The 19668-nt window shown below is 40.9% G+C and overlaps 2 protein-coding genes across 2 annotated transcripts; one reads left to right on the forward strand and one right to left on the reverse strand.

Moving 5' to 3' along the window:
• Window positions 1-321: 321 nt before the first annotated feature.
• Window positions 322-13018, reverse strand: LOC121568011 (ribosomal protein S6 kinase beta-1-like). The gene is made up of 15 exons (XM_041878490.1): window positions 12859-13018; window positions 11735-11778; window positions 11483-11603; window positions 11249-11317; window positions 10556-10703; window positions 9959-10016; window positions 9611-9711; window positions 6934-7024; window positions 6710-6800; window positions 2651-2758; window positions 2499-2561; window positions 2172-2249; window positions 1969-2076; window positions 1341-1453; window positions 322-1236 (listed from the first exon to the last, which is right to left on the reverse strand). The coding sequence occupies exons 1-15, from the start codon at window positions 12925-12927 to the stop codon at window positions 981-983; spliced, it is 1518 nt and encodes a 505-aa protein (XP_041734424.1). The 5' UTR covers window positions 12928-13018; the 3' UTR covers window positions 322-980.
• An 81-nt stretch (window positions 13019-13099) lies between these two features.
• LOC121568178 (tubulin delta chain-like) lies at window positions 13100-15985 on the forward strand. Its single transcript, XM_041878747.2, has 6 exons — window positions 13100-14031; window positions 14356-14569; window positions 14883-15040; window positions 15206-15362; window positions 15482-15665; window positions 15853-15985. The coding sequence occupies exons 1-6, from the start codon at window positions 13780-13782 to the stop codon at window positions 15983-15985; spliced, it is 1098 nt and encodes a 365-aa protein (XP_041734681.2). The 5' UTR covers window positions 13100-13779.
• The last annotated feature ends 3683 nt before the right edge of the window (window positions 15986-19668 follow it).

Raw genomic sequence — 19668 nt, forward strand, 5'->3', positions numbered from 1 at the left:
GACTTGAACTGGCCATATTTACTTTATGCCAAGGTTGGCCAGGCAGCATAATTTAATCTAGGCAGGATACGAACCAAATGACGTTTAACACGTTTTAAAGTCTAGGTCATAGTCCTGGGACTTTGTCACAGTAATCCTAGTCCCACTAAGCAATGGTACCATCCCAACAATTAAAAATACACTATGACAGAGTTATTATTCATTTTAGTGTGGTGCATATTGTTTACTATTATAGAGGATATGCATGTACTAATTTAGCTCTTACCCAACAACATTCTCTCCCATCCAGTTAGTGATTCAAACACTAAAAGTGAAAGAATGTAAAAAGTAAACATTAATTTTTATTGAGGCCCTCATGAATCGATCCATCATTGATATAGCACAGTAGATGCATCCCTTTTGTAAAATACTTAAGACATAAAGCTATGTTCAGAACCTCAGCTTATTGATACCCCTCCCAATCATATATATTTTCAATTAACAATAATTCATATGATTTCATTCTGAGCCAGGAGGCAATCTTCAAGAAATACTGTCAAATCTCCCAAGTGTACAGTGGAAGCAATTCATTCCTCATCAGCAATCGATCATCTAGCATGATGCACTTTGGATTATGTTTTATATACTGCACATTAGTGTGAATTGTCAGGTCACATTTGATACGTTTTTATCTCATTCCTTTTTTTGTGGTAGGATGGAGTAATAAAAAAAAAGTAAAATATCCAAAGTGATGCCCCATCTCGCTGGTCCAGTCCTGATAGGGGTCAGGATGCAGAGGTCAAGGGGACCTGAGGCAGTGGCTTAGTCTGCAGATCTCAGCTGCAGCACACTGGAGGTTAGAGCCTGAGGGAGACTTCAGGTAGTGATGGTGTGTGTAGAAGTGAAATTTTGAGTTTCATTGTCTCTAGTGTCCTTATCTTAAAAAATAAAACATTAAAATTATCAACAAAGAAACAAAATCCTCCAAGATGAGCTGCTGGTCATAGGTTCATGCGTAGATGCCCGGGCCTCTTGGCCATGACAGGGTAGGCCTGTTGTTTGAACTGGGACAGGTTGGCCCCCGTAGGCTGGCGGATGGGCAGGGGGGCTGAGGCCTCAGAGCTGGCCTGCACATCCATCTGTTCTGGGGTTGACACCTCCATGACCTGCTCCTGGGGCGACTGGAGACAGAGAGAGGATCCGCCGGGCATCAAAGGGCCTCGGGGCCACATGTCACTAGCAGAGAACTTGAGAGGGCTGAAAAGGAATAGGGGACATACCTTGACTATGTGGTGATGAGGCAAATTCAATGTTGTACAAGCTATATAGGAACAGCCGAAGTGGCTGAAATGACAGAATACCTGGCTGGTGTTCTTGGGCTACCCAAAAACTGTCGGGGTGAGCGGATTTTTGGCTCGAATGAGAACTTTTCCTTGACGTTTTCCAGTACTGATGGAGCAACATACGTAAAGCCCTGCAGAAGGAATGACAGAGGGGTTACTGTCACCAGTACTGCCTACAAATATAAAAGGAGAAATTAAGGTGAATTCTGTCATATCATGATTTTGTCTTATGAGCAAAATGAACACATGTACAATGCGATTAGACAGGTTCCGAATTTATGTGAAACATCACAGCCCAGTTGAAAAATATATGGCACATGGAAATCATAAGAGGGCGGTTTAGGGAGATAGGTGGGATGGACTGAGAGTAGCTGAGGGGTGGGTTTAAAAGCTCAAGTTCTATAATAGTTATAACTGAAAACGTCATGTATAAGTACTATCTAGATGTAATGTATATCCAAATATCAAATTACTTTATTTGTGCCATGTAAAAAAAAAAAAAAAAAGTGTAATGTGTGTAAAATGTACATGTAACAACAAAAGAAAAACCTTTAAACTAAGTTTATTTTTTTCCTCAGAAGAGGGCCTGGATGGGCCCCCCAAAATTAAAACATGTAATCTCTAACAAGATATGTAGCAGTCTTACCAGAAAGGCTTGGTTGGCGCTTTCACTGAGCGTGGAGTCGTCTGGGCTGTCTACTGGTGTCTGGCTGGTGAACTTGGAGTCAAACTGGCTCACGTCTTCAGCAGATTGCTATGGATAAAACAGATCAGGTATGTTACAGAGTCTAACGCCTTTGAGAGCTGGAAAGGTTGTCTAGAACAAACAGAAGCTCTTCTTCCACTTACCAGGAAAGGCTTGAAAGGAGCCTCCACTTTCCTGGCCAGGAGCTCTTCCCAGTTAATGTGTCGGAAGAAGGGATGAGCCTAAGGAAAGATCAGCAAAATAATTATTATAACAATAGCATTTTAATTTCAATACTTCCCTGTCCCCTCTCACTTTTGAACATTTTTTATTTAGGGTCATCTTCTGTTGTATTGTGATCAAAGGCTTGAGACAGAAAGTGTCGCTTGCCAGAATGGGGTAGAATCTCAAACTCTCCTGCCCTCTACATTCTCAAGGTTGAGGTCACATTTGTCTTGGCAGCATCAAGTCACTCCTTCTCTTGTTCTCACCTGCACCTCTGTAGCATCTCCAGCCACTGCTCCAAGTCTTGACGAGGCATTTCTCTTCAGCAGCTTAAAATCAAGAACAAGGAAAAGTATAAATACTTATGCGATTACCAAAATGAAAATAAAAAGGTAAAATATGTTAAACAAATAGTTACCCTTTTCAGGAGATCTCTGGCTTCTTGTGTGAGGTAGGGTGGGAGGTTCAGCTTACATTTTAAGATTTTGTCAATGGTCTTCTTCCTGTTTTCACCAGTGAAGGGTGGCTACATTTGAAGAACAAAATAATAACCTTGGGTCAACACTAGGGCTGTGGCGGACACAAAATGTAGTCAGCCGGTGATTGTCAAGCAAATGTCGGTCTCACGGTGACCGTTAATTAACAAACACATTTAGCATCTCCTGGCTTCCACACATAGCCTACAAGCCACTGATGCAGACCTTTGGAACATCTACATTTTAAAAAGTCGAATAAATCCATGTAATATAGCCTACACCTACACCTTTTAGACAGGTTTAAAGACGCATGATATGAAGAAAATGTAGTCTACTTCAGAAGAAAAGAATAGCATACTGAGTTGTCCTTATGTTAGGTCCTGATGTGGCTATGCCAAATGGCTGTGGGCTACACTAGTTCATTTAGCAGACAAGATATGCTTAGAATTCCGTGGCATTCTTTTATATTATGAATAATACAATTGAACAAAGCTGAATAAAATATAAATATTTTCTCCAAACGATTTGAGGGAGTGTGCGCACATGCGGCTATTCTGTGTTGAGCGGTTAACAAAGAAATACTCCTATATGCTTAATTTAGAGTTATTAATGTAACTTCAGTTGTTCTACAAACGTTGGGCTGTATGTTTTGATTTTTAATACATTGTAAGGCTGCATGATGAGACTAATTATGATTTGAAAAAAGTCGCTTGAAAGGCATGAGCTCTGCTTTGTTCTTTGCACAGGCTGTACACACTCCTATAGTCTCTCATTCACAATTTGACAAGCACTTGATAATGCCTCGAATTTCGCGGCATCCCCTTTGTGGCCATAATGCACCCAAAAAAATCCATGCCTTTTGCGGCCCGGAGTGCTGCGTTGTGCCCTTCTCCCTGAGTTCTGCGCAATCCGAAGCGCCTCTCACTCACGTGATCGGGTCTTTCTCACAGGCTACAAGTGAAGACAGACACATCGGGGACGCAACTGGGCGCGTCCTTATCCAATTCCGAGGTGCATATTGAAGATATTGGAAGAACTGTCCACATTCCCTTTGTCAGCCAACAACATGAGTAGTCCTAACGAACAGCAAAAGCACTAGCCTATGTCAATCTACTATCCCCCATAGTGGTCCTCAGTAGCTCAGCTGGTAGAGCACGGGTAGTGGGTTCGATCCCCGGGACCACCCATACACACACAAAAAAATAAAATAATGTATGCACGCATGACTGTAAGTCGCTTTGGATAAAAGCGTCTGCTAAATGGCATATTATTATTATTATAGTACAAAAGTCGACCTATTCTATTCTGTGCGAGAAATACATATTCCAAACATAGTCTGGGACAGTTGTGTTGTGCAATAGATCCCAAATTAATACAACCACTAGCATAAAATGTTGATATACTATTAGGCTATTTCTTCACATTATAAAGTGCAGCAATGCACACATTAGTGGGAAAACACCATTATCAAAAGTGACCGCAAATGCGATTATGCATGTAATGCTTTTATTATGAAGGTGCATTTTTATGGTGACAATTATCTTCCCCAAACTTCAAACTCACGTGCTGCTTATGTATGCCAGTTAGGCTCTAAACCCCTTGTACAGCGGATTAATGTGCTTAATTTTAAGAAGTTATTTGGCCACTTTAGTTGTGATACGAACCTTATCAAAACATATAGGCCTATGGGCTAGGCTACATGAGGTGTGTGACTCTGATTAGAAAAAGTCGCAAAAAAAAGGCAGTTTCTTATGCTGGGCAAAATTCACAAGTGATAGGCTAATATTCTCACCCATCAGACTATTCTTGATTTAATCGTCTTTACATATACTAAATAATATGTGTGAAATTTGTTTTGATTTAGAATGGACCATTATCATGCGCCTGTCTCGAAACAGGGGCAGCGGGAAGAAATACATGTAATCTATGCACTTAAATAGCAAATAGAGAACACTTTTCCTGTGGTTCATTTTCATACCAGCCAGGTAGGCTATACTCCTGTTGTAAAGATAAACAATGTGCTTAATATTAGGAAAGTTGAGAAATACAGTGGGGGAAAAAAGTATTTAGTCAACCACCAATTGTGCAAGTTCTCCCACTTAAAAAGATGAGAGAGGCCTGTAATTTTCATCATAGGTACACGTCAACTATGACAGACAAATTGAGAAGAAAAAAATCCAGAAAATCACATTGTAGGATTTCTAATGAATTTATTTGCAAATTATGGTGGAAAATAAGTATTTGGTCACCTACAGACAAGATTTCTGGCTCTCACAGACCTGTAACTTCTTCTTTAAGAGGCTCCTCTGTCCTCCACTCGTTACCTGTATTAATGGCACCTGTTTGAACTTGTTATCAGTATAAAAGACACCTGTCCACAACCTCAAACAGTCACACTCCAAACTCCACTATGGCCAAGACCAAAGAGCTGTCAAAGGACACCAGAAACAAAATTGTAGACCTGCACCAGGCTGGGAAGACTGAATCTGCAATAGGTAAGCAGCTTGGTTTGAAGAAATCAACTGTGGGAGCAATTATTAGGAAATGGAAGACATACAAGACCACTGATAATCTCCCTCGATCTGGGGCTCCACGCAAGATCTTACCCCGTGGGGTCAAAATGATCACAAGAACGGTGAGCAAAAATCCCAGAACCACACGGGGGACCTAGTGAATGACCTGCAGAGAGCTGGGACCAAAGTAACAAAGCCTACCATCAGTAACACACTACGCCGCCAGGGACTCAAATCCTGCAGTGCCAGACGTGTCCCCCTGCTTAAGCCAGTACATGTCCAGGCCCGTCTGAAGTTTGCTAGAGTGCATTTGGATGATCCAGAAGAGGATTGGGAGAATGTCATATGGTCAGATGAAACCAAAATAGAACTTTTTGGTAAAAACTCAACTCGTCGTGTTTGGAGGACAAAGAATGCTGAGTTGCATCCAAAGAACACCATACCTACTGTGAAGCATGGGGGTGGAAACATCATGCTTTGGGGCTGTTTTTCTGCAAAGGGACCAGGACGACTGATCCGTGTAAAGGAAAGAATGAATGGGGCCATGTATCGTGAGATTTTGAGTGAAAACCTCCTTCCATCAGCAAGGGCATTGAAGATGAAACGTGGCTGGGTCTTTCAGCATGACAATGATCCCAAACACACCGCCCGGGCAACGAAGGAGTGGCTTCGTAAGAAGCATTTCAAGGTCCTGGAGTGGCCCTAGCCAGTCTCCAGATCTCAACCTCATAGAAAATCTTTGGAGGGAGTTGAAAGTCCGTGTTGCCCAGCGACAGCCCCAAAACATCACTGCTCTAGAGGAGATCTGCATGGAGGAATGGGCCAAAATAACAGCAACAGTGTGTGAAAACCTTGTGAAGACTTACAGAAAATGTTTGACCTGTGTCATTGCCAACAAAGGGTATATAACAAAGTATTGAGAAACTTTTGTTATTGACCAAATACTTATTTTCCACCATAATTTGCAAATAAATTCATTAAAAATCCTACAATGTGATTTTCTGGATTTCTTTTCCTCATTTTGTCTGTCATAGTTGACGTGTACCTATGATGAAAATTACAGGCCTCTCATCTTTTTAAGTGGGAGAACTTGCACAATTGGTGGCTGACTAAATACTTTTTTTCCCCCCACTGTAAATATAGTAGGCCTAGCCTATAGAAAGCTGATGGGATCCTCCTCTTTTTAGTAGAGGCCATCACTCTGTTTTCTCACGCAATTGCATAGCCTATAGAAATGTTGCACAACATGAGCTCATGGGCTCTCATGAAGTGTTTGATTGACCATCAGCAGCATCAGAGCTTGGAGAAGCCTAATTACCGTGACTAAACGTCACATGGTATTTGACTGCCTTCATGACTCGTGACCGTCAGTGTGGCGGTAATATGGTCACCGCAAAAACTCTAGTCAACACTGCTTGATTGTAACAGAAGTTGTTGTATTCCCACGTCATTATAAACAGGAGCCTATGAAATACGTTTTTCACTCACCGCTCCAGTCAGCATGTCGTACATAAGTGCTCCGAGACTCCACCAGTCCACTGCTCTGTTGTGTCCACTTCTCATCAGGATCTCTGGAGCCCTGACACAACAACATCAACATTTTCATCATCATTTCATGAAAGACTGAGGCAGTCAATTGATAAACAATAGCACAGCTTTCAACAGATTTACATGAACAACAGGTGGTGTGTATTTTAAAAAGTGTGACTTACATGTACTCTATGGTGCCACAGAAAGTATGAGTGACTGTGCCGCCGTGAATGGACTCTTTACACAGCCCAAAGTCAGTTAGTTTCACATGGCCTGGAAAAACACACAACACAGAAACAATTCAGTCAATTTCACTTTGAGGTGGACATGCAGAACATTTAGAAAATTACATTTCCTGCTGAATGATCTTATGTGTAATAGTGATAGGGGGAAATAATGTAGTTACATATCGCAATATTATTTTTTGATTATATTATACCAATATTTGACTCTAATTATCAATTTATATTTGTATTTGTTTGCTACGGTAGGTAGCGTTAGCTAGCGCTAGTCAGCTCTACCTGCACCAAAACTCTGGTGTTTTTCATCCTATAGCTTGTTCTCCATCTTTTTAAATAGTGAGCCAACATATTTTCAGCATTTATTTCCATGTCTGATCAAAATCGTTTTCTCATGTCCTCTCGTGTCTCAGCAGCAGACTTATAGTGAGCAATATTTTTGGAACATCAAATCGCAGTATCGAATCGCAATACATATACAATCGTGAGAATCGCAATACATATAGTATCAGCACCTAAGTATCGTGATAATATCGTATCATGAGGTCCCTGGCAATTCCCAGCCCTAATGTCTAACATGAAGCACATATACACTACCAGTGAAAAGTTTGGACACACCTACTCATTCAAGGGATTTCCTTTATTTTTACTATTTTTTACATTGTAGAATAATAGTGAAGATGTCAAAATTATGAAATAACATATGGAATCATGTACAGTGAGGTAAAAAAGTATTTGATCCCCTGCTGATTTTGTACGTTTGCCCACTGACAAAGAAATGATCAGTCTATAATTTTAAATGGTAGGTTTATTTGAACAGTGAGAGACAGAATAACAACAAAAAAATCCAGAAAAACGCATGTCAAGAATGTTATAAATTGATTTGCATTTTAATGAGGGAAATAAGTATTTGACCCCCTCTCAATCAGAAAGATTTCTGGCTCCCAGGTGTCTTTTATACAAGTAATGAGCTGAGATTAGGAGCACACTCTTAATTGTGTAGATAGTAAACCTACACAAGGCTGGAATGGGCTACAAGACCATCGCCAAGCAGCTTGGTGAGAAGGTGACAACAGTTGGAGCGATTATTCGCAAATGGAAGAAACACAAAATAACTGTCAATCTCCCTCTGCCTGGGGCTCCATGCAAGATCTCACCTCGTGGATTTGCAATGATCATGAGAATGTTGAGGAATCAGCCCAGAACTACACAGGAGGATCTTGTCAATGATCTCAAGGCAGCTGGGACCATAGTCACCAAGAAAACAATTAGTAACACACTAAGCCGTGAAGGACTGAAATCCTGCAGCGCCCGCAAGGTCCCCCTGCTCAAGAAAGCACATATACAGGCCCGTCTGAAGTTTGCCAATGAACATCTGAATGATTCAGAGGAGAACTGGGAGAAAGTGTTGTGGTCAGATGAGACCAAAATCGAGGTCTTTGGCATCAACTCAAATCGCCGTGTTTGGAGGAGGAGGAATGCTGTCTATGACCCCAAGAACACCATCCCCACCGTCAAACATGGAGGTGGAAACATTATGCTTTGGGGGTGGTTTTTCTGCTAAGGGGACAGGACAACTTCACTGCATAAAAGGGACGATGGACGGGGCCATGTCCTGTCAAATCTTGGGTGAGAACCTCCTTCCCTCAGCCAGGGCATTGGAAATGGGTCATGGATGGGTATTCCAGCATGACAATGACCCAAAACACACGGCCAAGGCAACAAAGGGGTGGCCCAAGAAGAAGCACATTAAGGTCCTGGAGTGGCCTAGCCAGTCTCCAGACCTTAATCCCATAGAAAATCTGTGGAGGGAGCTGAAGGTTCCATTGCCAAACGTCAGCCTCGAAACCTTAATGACTTGGAGAAGATCTGCAAAGAGGAGTGGGACAAAATCCCTCCTGAGATGTGTACAAACCTGGTGGCCAACTACAACAAACGTCTGACCTCTGTGATTGCCAACAAGGGTTTTGCCACCAAGTACTAAGTCATGTTTTGCAGAGGGGTCAAATACTTATTTCCCTCATTAAAATGCAAATCAATTTATAACATTTTTGACATGCGTTCAAATAAACCTACCATTAAAATTATAGACTGATCATGTCTTTGTCAGTGGGCAAACGTACAAAATCAGCAGGGGATCAATACTACCTTGTCTCAACAAAACTGAATGGCTGAACCCCATTAAGATGGAAAGAAATTCCACAAATTAACTTTTAAGAAGGCACAGCTGTTAATTGAAATGCATTCCATGTGACTACCTCATGAAGCTGGTTGAGAGAATGTCAAGAGTGTGCAAAGCTGTCATCAAGGCAAAGGGTGGCTATTTTAACAATCTCAAATATATTTTGATTTGTTTAACACTTTTTTGGTTACTACATGATTACATGTGTTATTTCATAGTTTTGATGTCTTCACTATTATTCTACAATGTAGAAAATAGTAAAAAATAAATAAAAACCCTTGAATGAGTAGGTGTGAACAAACTTTTGACTGGTACTGTACATGCACAAATGTAGATATATTTACAGCTAATGTAGCATCAAACGCTGTCTGACTTGCAGTGCACATGATTGGAACTCAGGACATCTGTTGTGACATCCTTACCCAGCACCAGCATTACCTTGGTTGTTAAGCATGATGTTTTCAGGCTTCAGGTCTCTATAGATGATGCCTTTCTGGTGCAGATGGCCCAGAGCCATGGAGATTTCTGCCAGGTAAAAGCTGCAGATAAGAAAGAAACCACATTTACATTGTATATACCCACTATATTGATTTTTACTAAATTATTTTCTGTGACACAGCCAACACCTGGTAACCTAATCTTCAGTTTACTGCTTTTGTAAATTGCATTTTCCCTTTCACCAACTAACATACTGGTGTAGGTTATTCCAAAGACGTGTCTTAGTACAGTGGATGTAAGAAAACTGACACTGGTATGACTACATTGCCTTTCGTCATCTCTACTCACCAGGCTGTGTCTTCCATAAAAATCCCCTCTCTTTCCAGTTGCATAAACAGCTCTCCACCTGAAAATTACAACAAAATGAATTAAAACTGAAACAGACACAATAATTGTAGTGTTGTACAAATGAACAAAGTAATTGTGGGGAGACTACACCAAATTAACTCTTTCACCAATTTAATGTTGAATCCTGAAATTGATTGAATTTCACATACCATAGTGTGCATTCTTGTCCAACTCTAGAGGTGCACAGACAGGAAGGGATGGTAGACAGGATGTAGGCACTACTACATACATTATGGTTAGATGCAATGAGCAGAGGAGGCTCATTAAGGTGTTGATGTAAAGTATGCAAAGGCCAACGTCCTGTGTGTGAAAACCAATTCAGATGATTTGAATAATAATTTTGGTGAAACCATCCTTTGGTCTCAGAATAAGAGAAACCATCTGCATGACTGGGACTGCTCATGTGTAAAGAGATTCAGTCTGACTCCCCAGCAACTCTTGGGCAACAGGAAGAGTGTGGAAAGAATGGATGGTTGTTTATCTTCGGGTGAATAGGTTATTTGGTGTAACTGCCTGTGTGACCCCTGATTTACTGACCGCTGAGGTACTCCAGGATGAGGTACAGCTTGCCCCCCGTCTGGAAGGCGTAGATGAGATCCACGATGAAAGGATGCTTCACTTCCTCCAGGATGTTCCTCTCCGCCTTGGTGTGGGCCGTGTCCTTAGCGTTGCGTACAATCATAGCCTGAGAGGCCCCAAAACATGAATGACCATTATTCATGCTAATACCGCTAGTCTGCCATTTCAAAAGCCACATGATAAAATACATTTAATTATCAGTTCAAGACGCCACTGTCAAGAATGCACTAACATTGAACTCAGTGTTGCTGAGAACATTTGTGTTTGAAATTAAGCAATTGGCTTTTCTGTGCATTTTTGTAGCATAGCTTGGTGGACAAATCTTGATGAAGTGGTATGTGACTGCATCTGTCATTAAAGTCCCTTTCACTGATCAAGCAAAAGCACTGTATCTATTGTGCAACATCTAATGGACTGAGACAGCTTCTTAATGCCAAGACTGCAGCAGCGAAGATGGCAAACTACCAACAAGACCATACCCACCAACAGGCTTCAAGGAAAGCCAATATTCGCAGACAGAAGCAACATAAAACAATGTTTATTTGTCATATTTACTAAGTTTGAGACAAAATTGAGAGAAGATGGATATGCATGCTGCCAATGATGTACTAAATATAAATAAATGTGTGTTTGAATATTGTTTTTAGGTACCTTCTTTAAAACCTTCATGGCAAATATCTTCCCCGATGCCGCTCCAGCAACTTTTCGAACTTGAAAAACCTAAAAAAGAAGAAGAAAGGGAGTAACCAGTTCAACACAATGGGCCAGGCCAAATAATGACAAGTGTGAGATGGAATTTGAATAAAACGTCATAAAAGCCTATGAAAAAACATTTGAATAAGAGGAGGATGCATTTTCATGGCTCTCAGGGGAACAGTACCGTACCTTTCCATAACCGCCCTTTCCCAGCACCCGCAGCAGCTCAAAACACTCCGGCCTGATGTTCTCTGTTCCTTGGTTGACGTTGTCCTCAGATATCTCTATCTTCTCACAGTCGTCCATATTGCTGGGGAAATAAGTAATGTAACTATATGCTCACTTACAACACACTGACCGAAGCGCGGTACAATTTCTGTGACTGGTCAACAGAATGATTTAATCGACCAGGCCTTCATAATGCTAAGTGTCAACACTTACAATTCAAAGCCGCTGCACTGGTCCATGAAATCGTTGATCTGAGCCTATGACAGAAAATGTCAAAACAAATCTGCTTTATAACTGAAATCACTGCAGAGCCATAGAACCGCAGTAGCATCTCATTAGATTCAACAGGAATATTGATTATTTTATAAGTGTTCAATCTTGACTACAAGATGGAAGGACATCAACTGAAATCAATGCAATGTTAGCTAAAACATTTACTCAACATAGTCCAACATGCAAGAGTATATCATCATGTGTAAGCAGGTTAAATTCAAATATGTTTTGTTACCATTTATTTCAAAACCCTGGATAGTGAATCTAGAGCTGTAGACTGCTTTTTAAAAATCTTGACAGCCTTGGAATTGACCCCTAATTTACATGTATTTCGTCATAAATGTTTACAAATCTTTATGGAGGTAAATATTTTACAGCCAAAAAACATGTAACATGATATGATATTTAGTGTTTCCCAAAAGGCACTGAACTTGAGATGTTCAATAGAGTACGAAATGTTTACGCAACAGTTGTCATTCTTGGTAGCTAACTGTCAGCGCATGAATACAGTTCGTTCATACCATGTAAGCATGGCCGTATACAGCCTAATCACTAGCTAGTTATCACAAATTGTTCATAGATAGACCTATCAAAACGGTGCATGTCCACTATAACCCATCATCAAATCTTGTCCAAATTGGGATCTGCCTGTGTGTCTACATAAGGACCTCCAGTCCATATTGTTCCAAACTGCAGAAGTGTCAAAATAAGCTGTTGCACACCAGCAACCAAAGAACGCTTGCCTTTGCTGCAGTGACTGTCTAGCAAGCTTGAAAATATAATATTCAATTATTAGTATAAAGCATTAAGTATGCAAATGTTTTAATTAAATGTATAACAACTATCTCGTAACAGCTGAGAACAAGTGACAGCTCATGAGTTAGCTGGCTGATCTGTGGCTAGCTAATGTTAGAAGGCTAGCTGGTAGCGTTGTCAAAATTGGGCCTAATGCATTAGCAACAAACCAAGACGACAGGCCTGGCTATAGCGAACTAGCTAGCATGGCTATTAGCAGTTACATCGAATCCTCGTGCAACAACACCCGACAGAATCGAGAAAATTACCTCCTCGAGCTCATCGTCGGAGACATTTTCCTCCGGCTGATCCAAATCGATGTCGAATACACCCGCCATCGCTGCTTTCGTTCAGGTTCAGTCCGTGAGAATAGCTCGCGCTCTCCGCCTCATGGACAAACACACATCGGCGCCGCCATAACCGGCTACTACACAGAGCATGCGCACCACACAACCAACCAAGTGAAGCGCCGACCTTGATCGATTTGTTGCAGGAAACGCGGCGAGCTTCAAACCAGACTGGAATCCAAATATGAAACTGTCATTGACAGTTGGAGGAGGGTGCACCCGATAGCTAGATTAATTTTATTTGTGTATCTAGCAAGCTTATTTTCCACACATGATCAGTGAACATTTAGGCTAACATACTTGTAAACAACAGATTTTGCAAGCAGGAATAACAATGTCCATCGTGACAGTACAACTTGGACAATGTGGCAACCAGGTAGGCCAAGACAAGAGTTGTGAGAGGTGATCAGCAATGATGTAAATGATACGCAAAGAAACGTTTACAGTGAATACAGCAGGGAGCGGTTCTTCAATGAGACTGCCAATAGAGGTAGGTTAGCTATTCCTAATGATAATAAGCTGGTGCTCCTCTTCTAACATGTAAACTCAACAAATGTGTATTTAACATTTAATGTTGTCTTTGGAACCCAAAGTAATCTCACAAGAGTATTGCAAAGGCTGCCAAATCTGGGAAGTGGAGATATGGGGACCATTCACACTTCAGTCAGAAACAGGGATCTGGAAACAACTGGGCAAATGGGTAGTTTATGGGCTGGCCACCTTGTAATTATAAAGGCTCTGAGTTTTTCATGACCACATGACATTATAGGAAAAACTGGTCAGGTGACATCATGTGGTTAGGAAAAACTCTGTGCCCCACAGCAGTGTCCATAGCACTGTAATATGACAACACTGTGTTTTCCTTTCTTTGTGTGTGGATACTGTGTCCATGGACCACGTCATGAGGAGTTGGTGGTGGACATCGTGAGGAGAAAGGTGGAGCGCTGTGACCGTCTGGCAGGAATCATGGCCATGATGAGTGTGGCGGGGGGCACAGGGTCAGGGGTGGTAACATATGCCACTCACTGTCTCCGGGATGCCTACCCAAACTCCTTCATCCTCAACCACCTGACATGGCCCTATGACACTGGAGAGGTAAGAGGCTTGCTTCAGCACCTGGAAAACATCACAGATCTGGCAGATAAAGGCCTACCATTTATGTTTTACAATATAGACATATTTCCTATGGAATAAGCATTAGATTTTTAAATTTTTGTCATTTAGTAGACGCGCTTATTCAGAGCGACTTAAAATTAGTGCATTCATCTTAAGATAGCTAGGTGAGACAACCACATTTCCAAAGTAGAAATTACAAAGAAATTACAAGAATATAATTTCTGAAGGCAGAAACAACATCATCATCAGTACTCTTTGAATGACCAGTTTTACCTAATTGCTATTTTGTGTTTTCCTTTGAAGGTGATTGTTCAGAACTACAACTCTGTGCTCACACTGTCACACCTCTACCAGCTCTCAGATGCCATCCTGGTTCACAAGATCTGCGCCCAGCCTATGAATATCAAACACATATCATTCAGTGACGTCAACAAAGTCATAGCCCACCAGCTAGGGAGTGTTCTGCAGCCTGCACTCACTGGTGACTCCCATGGTGTCTACAATAGAAACCCCATAGGTGAGCATTTACATTTGACATTTTACTCATTTAGCAGACGCTCTTATCCAGAGCGACTTACAGTTAGTGAGTGCATACATTTTTTCATACTGGCCCCCCGTGGGAATCGAACCCACAACCCTGGCGTTGCAAGCGCCATGCTCTATCAACTGAGCTACACGGGACCTGTGCAGCATCAACACTGTACTGTAACAACACACATTCTGTACATATACAAACGTAAACCTATGCCCCTATTCAAATGTATTAGCAGAAACAAACCAGTGTCAAAGTCTTGAAGTTGCATATCACACACTGTGCACTGTGTTTCCAGGTGAACTGATAAGCGGCCTGGTGTGTCACCCAGAGTACAAGTTGCTCAGCGTCTGCAACATTCCCCAGGTGTCCAGCTCCTCCATGGCTTACAGCGTGTTCACCTGGTCGGGCCTGCTCAAACACCTACGTCAGATGCTCATTGCCAAAGCCAAAATGGTCACTGCATTGGTCAGAAATGAGTGCTGTACTAGTCTTGAACACTAGGGGGCAGCTTTGCCTAACTGTTAAATTAATAACTGTGAAATTCCAAAACAATTGATGTCCCCATGCAACTCAACTGTTTACTGTTCCATGTCCAGATATTCATGTTAATGCTCTGAGGACTATTATTTTTCAGGCATCAACTGGCAGTTGCGAGCCCCCTCTCTCCAGCCTGAAGGGGTAGAGAGGACCAAGAGTCACAGACGACCAGGCTTCAACACCTCCCTGGCCAACCTGCTCATACTGCGGGGGAAGGATGTGAACAGTGCAGAGATAGGTAAGAGACCAGTACATAGGTGTCTAACTACTATGGGACAATAAACATTAATACAGATACTGGTTGTTTCTATTCATTCTAGAATCCAACACTCCTTTTGAATGTTTTTATATCTATAGGTGGATTTCAGGATCCGACCCTATATACCCCCTTGCTTCCAACAGATGAGACTTTCAGCATGTGGAAAACTCCAGTCCCCTTTAACAAGTATGAGAAGTCTGCTACACTGGTCAGCAACAGCCAGGCTCTGCTGAGGCCTCTGGACAACATGATGGGGAAAGCCTGGAACATGTTTGCTTCCAGGTACGGTTAGATACATAATGTAAAAAATAAACAAACATGCATGCACTTATATTGACGTTTTCCAACAGGATGAGTCATTGTCGATCATTGCAAAAAATTGGTAATGGAAGACTTCTACTGATCTAAACTGCCTCATTCCCAGGTTATTGGGTTTCCACATATTGATGTGGTGTCTTTGCTTCCACAGGGCCTACATTCATCAGTACACTAAGTTTGGAATCTCAGAGGTAGATTTCCTTGTTAGCTTCACATCTCTTGAACAGGTCATCTCTAGCTACTGTCTGCTTTGGACCAGTAAGATACTGTTTGGATATGACTAAAACTGGCATTCAATCCGACCGCAGATTTGGACAATGCACTTTAAAGGTAATTATCGATTGAGCTAACATATGCAGCGTTCAGGAAAAAGAGGTTGATGTAACTGAGAATATTGTGAAGGACTTCCTTCTTACAGCGCTGCAGATTCCACTCGAGGCTAACTCGAACGTGTATACCGTTTCGGACAAAGAGGACAGAAATACGAGCGTCCAATCGTTGCCAAATTTGCTTTTTTTAAGGATAAAGCAATGGTTAAAAGCCTAGGTAAAAGACTTGCTGGCACGAAAATAGGCATGAATGATCCGTTTCCGAGGGAGATTGCAGAAAGGCGCAAAGTTCTGTATCCAATCTTCAAGGAAAATAGATTAAAAGGGAAACGTGTTGCACTCGTTGTCGATAAACTGTATATTGACAACCAAATGTTCCGAGACACAAAGATTACTCCATGGCTATTCTGAAAGTTCTAATAGAGGAGTCGAATAATGGAACACCCAATACTAGCCATGATAGGGATTGTAATATTAAAGAACATGTATAGTATTTCATAAAAGGATAAGACGATATAACAAGAAAAGATAATAAGCATAATAATACATCTTCAAATACAACTAATTAGAACATTGCATTTTTGGCAGGCAATTGTTGTTTTGGCGGACGGTTGTTGTGGTTGGTCCTGTGTTCTCTCTGGCGTCCTTTCCCCCTTGCGGCAGGTGTGGGATGCAGGCGCGCGCTCGGCCCCTATCCTCCGCAATTAGCCATGTGGAGTGCGTTTTTGTGTTTGGAAAAGTCTGGCGTTAAATGAGTGAGAGGGGAAATGGTTGCATATCCCAGAGCCAACGGGTGTCTATGAGCAGGGGTTGTGAGAGGGAGCTTTCAATTTTGTGTAGATGAGGGATATACATTTTTAAATATAGTATACATCTAATCTATTTTTTATTGTCCTATCATGATGGAACGATCCCCAACCCTATATCCTGGACACCCACCTGAGCGACCCATACACCAAAGAGAAGTTCCCATCTGTTTTATGGACCTGCTGTGAATTGCCTATATGCAGCCTAAACAGAGAAATAAATGCGGTCAGAGACCTACTTGAGCAGCACCGCCCCCTCAAGATTCTGAGCCTGCCTGGCAGGGTTGGTCCTACAAAGCCAGAGCCCCCGATGGGGGAGCATAATATACAAGGAAATTCTCAAAGCTGCTAATGAGAACCTTGAAGACCTTGGGGGGGCAGCATCTGTTGCGGGGGGGTTGGATCGCAGTGGTTGTTTGCTGAAGTGGTAGTTGCTTGTTAAAAATGTAATGTAATACAATGGCAATTCGGGTTATAGGTTAAAATCCTACGCATGAATACCGACATTATTACGCACATTAATTGATAATGATGGAAAATAAGATATGCAAGATATTTGAATCGATTTTTAAAAAATAGCTATATAAATATATTGAGGTGAGAGCATTGGAAATGCTTTTGGCGGTTGACCTGCTTCTGTTTTGTGGGTGGCACTATGTGATGTTTTCGATGGATGGGTCCTGGCCCCTTGGGGGCATAGGGATCCGGGGGGACAGGGGTGGTATGCTGATCACTGGGATGACGGCCCAACTTGGGATGGGGAGGGGTTTTAGCGGGGGAATTAGTGGAGAACAATTGGAGAGTTATTTAGTAACATTGCAAATATCATGGTATAGCTAAATGGACACTCAATCACTATGGTATTTTCTATTGATACATTTACAAACATATATGATGACAAATAGATTTGAAACTTGTATCTCATTATGGTATGTGGTGAAATAAGTATAGCCAGTTGTAATTGTAATGGCTTAGCAGATAATAACAAAAGAAGAACAATATTTACATGGCTCAAAGAGAAGGAATATAATATCTATTGTTTACAGGAAACCCATTCAACAATTCTAGATGAAGTTGCGTGGAAAAAGGAATGGGGGGGGGGGGGCGAAATATACTTCTCCCATGGGCTAAGAAACTCAAAAGGAGTGATGATATTAATTAACAATAATTTCGATCCGAATGTGCAAATTGTCCAAACAGATACGCAAGGTAGATGGATTATTTTAAATATGTTATTGGACCATAAACAAATATGGCTCATTAACCTTTACGGACCAAATAATGATGATCCACACTTCTTTGAAAATATATATAATAAATTATCGACCTTGCAAGCAATTCAAGACTCTATTATTATGGTGGGAGATTATAATACCGTTTTAAATAGCTCAATGGACCGTAAAGGAAATCACACTACAAACAATCACCCTCATGCTCTTAAGGAAATCGTGAATGTCATGGATACATTAGAACTAGTAGATATATGGAGGCTTAAATATCCTGATCTAGTGAGATATACATGGCGGAGACTCAATCAAGCTAGTCGTCTTGACTACTTTCTTATGTCATTCTCGTTGGCACCAAAAGTTAAAAAAGTGTTGATAGGGGACATAATGCGGTCGGACCTTACTGCATTTCCACGTGGGCGAGGATATTGGAAATTTAATCAAAGCCTATTGGATGATAACTTGTTTTGAACTAGGACAGAGGAATTTATAACTGATTTTTTCCGACATAACATAGGTACAGCAAATCCCCTTATTGTATGGGACACCTTTAAATGTGCCTTTAGAGGCCATGCAATTCAGTACTCATCTCGAAAACAAAAGCAATTTAGGTCAAAAGAGTCCACACTAACAAAGTAAAAAAATTCACCAAATTATTTTTTAATCTTCAACATAGGAATGCTACCAAAAATAATTTATTGAAACTGGTTACAAATGACGGAGTCACCCATGATTCACCAAATGATATTTTGAAGGAGGAAACAAAGTACTTTAAGCATATCGTTTCAGTCGCCTCCATCTCCTCTAACTTAAGCAATTTGTAGAGATGTATTCAATTTTATTTGGAACGGCAAGCCAGACAAAATTAAACGGGCCTATTTATATAATGAATATGAATTAGGAAGACAGAAATTATCAAATATTAAAGCATTAGACCTATCTCTAAAAGCTTCAGTCATACAAAAAGTATACTTAAATCCGAAATGGTTCTCTAGCAAACTAGTAAGATTGTCTCACCCAATGTTCAAGAAGGGACTTTTTCCCTTTATTCAGATTACAACCCCTCACTTTCAGGTATTTGAAAAGGAAATCATCAATACCCTGCAAATAGCACTACTGGGTGATCTGAAAAGTCATAGTCAATCGATCAATAATATAATAATATTTTTTGCAAAGATGTTTATTTTCAATTCACAAACTGTAGAAACAATGAGAATAGAAAGGTTCAGAAGTTTTGTAAAACATCACAGTACAGTTGAAAAATATATGGCAAATAGAAATCCAATATGGATGGTGTTAAGAGATAGATGGGAGGATGGGACTAATAACAACAACAAGATAACTAGTGTAAGACATGCTGTGTCCATAATAAGTATATAGGTTATATAGTGAGCTTTTGTGAAAGAGCACAGTTAGAAAAATATGGCATATAGAAGCATACCAGATGGACATCATGAAAATGATCGGAGGAAGTTCAGGAGTAAAAACAAACAAAATATAATTATTGACTGTGTCCATAAAATATATATAGTTTGTATAAGCATGAAGTAGAGGCCTAAGCATTGTTGTTCACTAGTTTACTCCAATTAGGGAGGGGATGGTGGGG

This window comes from Coregonus clupeaformis, chromosome 6 (assembly GCF_020615455.1).
Source record: "Coregonus clupeaformis isolate EN_2021a chromosome 6, ASM2061545v1, whole genome shotgun sequence".
NCBI lineage: Eukaryota > Metazoa > Chordata > Actinopteri > Salmoniformes > Salmonidae > Coregonus > Coregonus clupeaformis.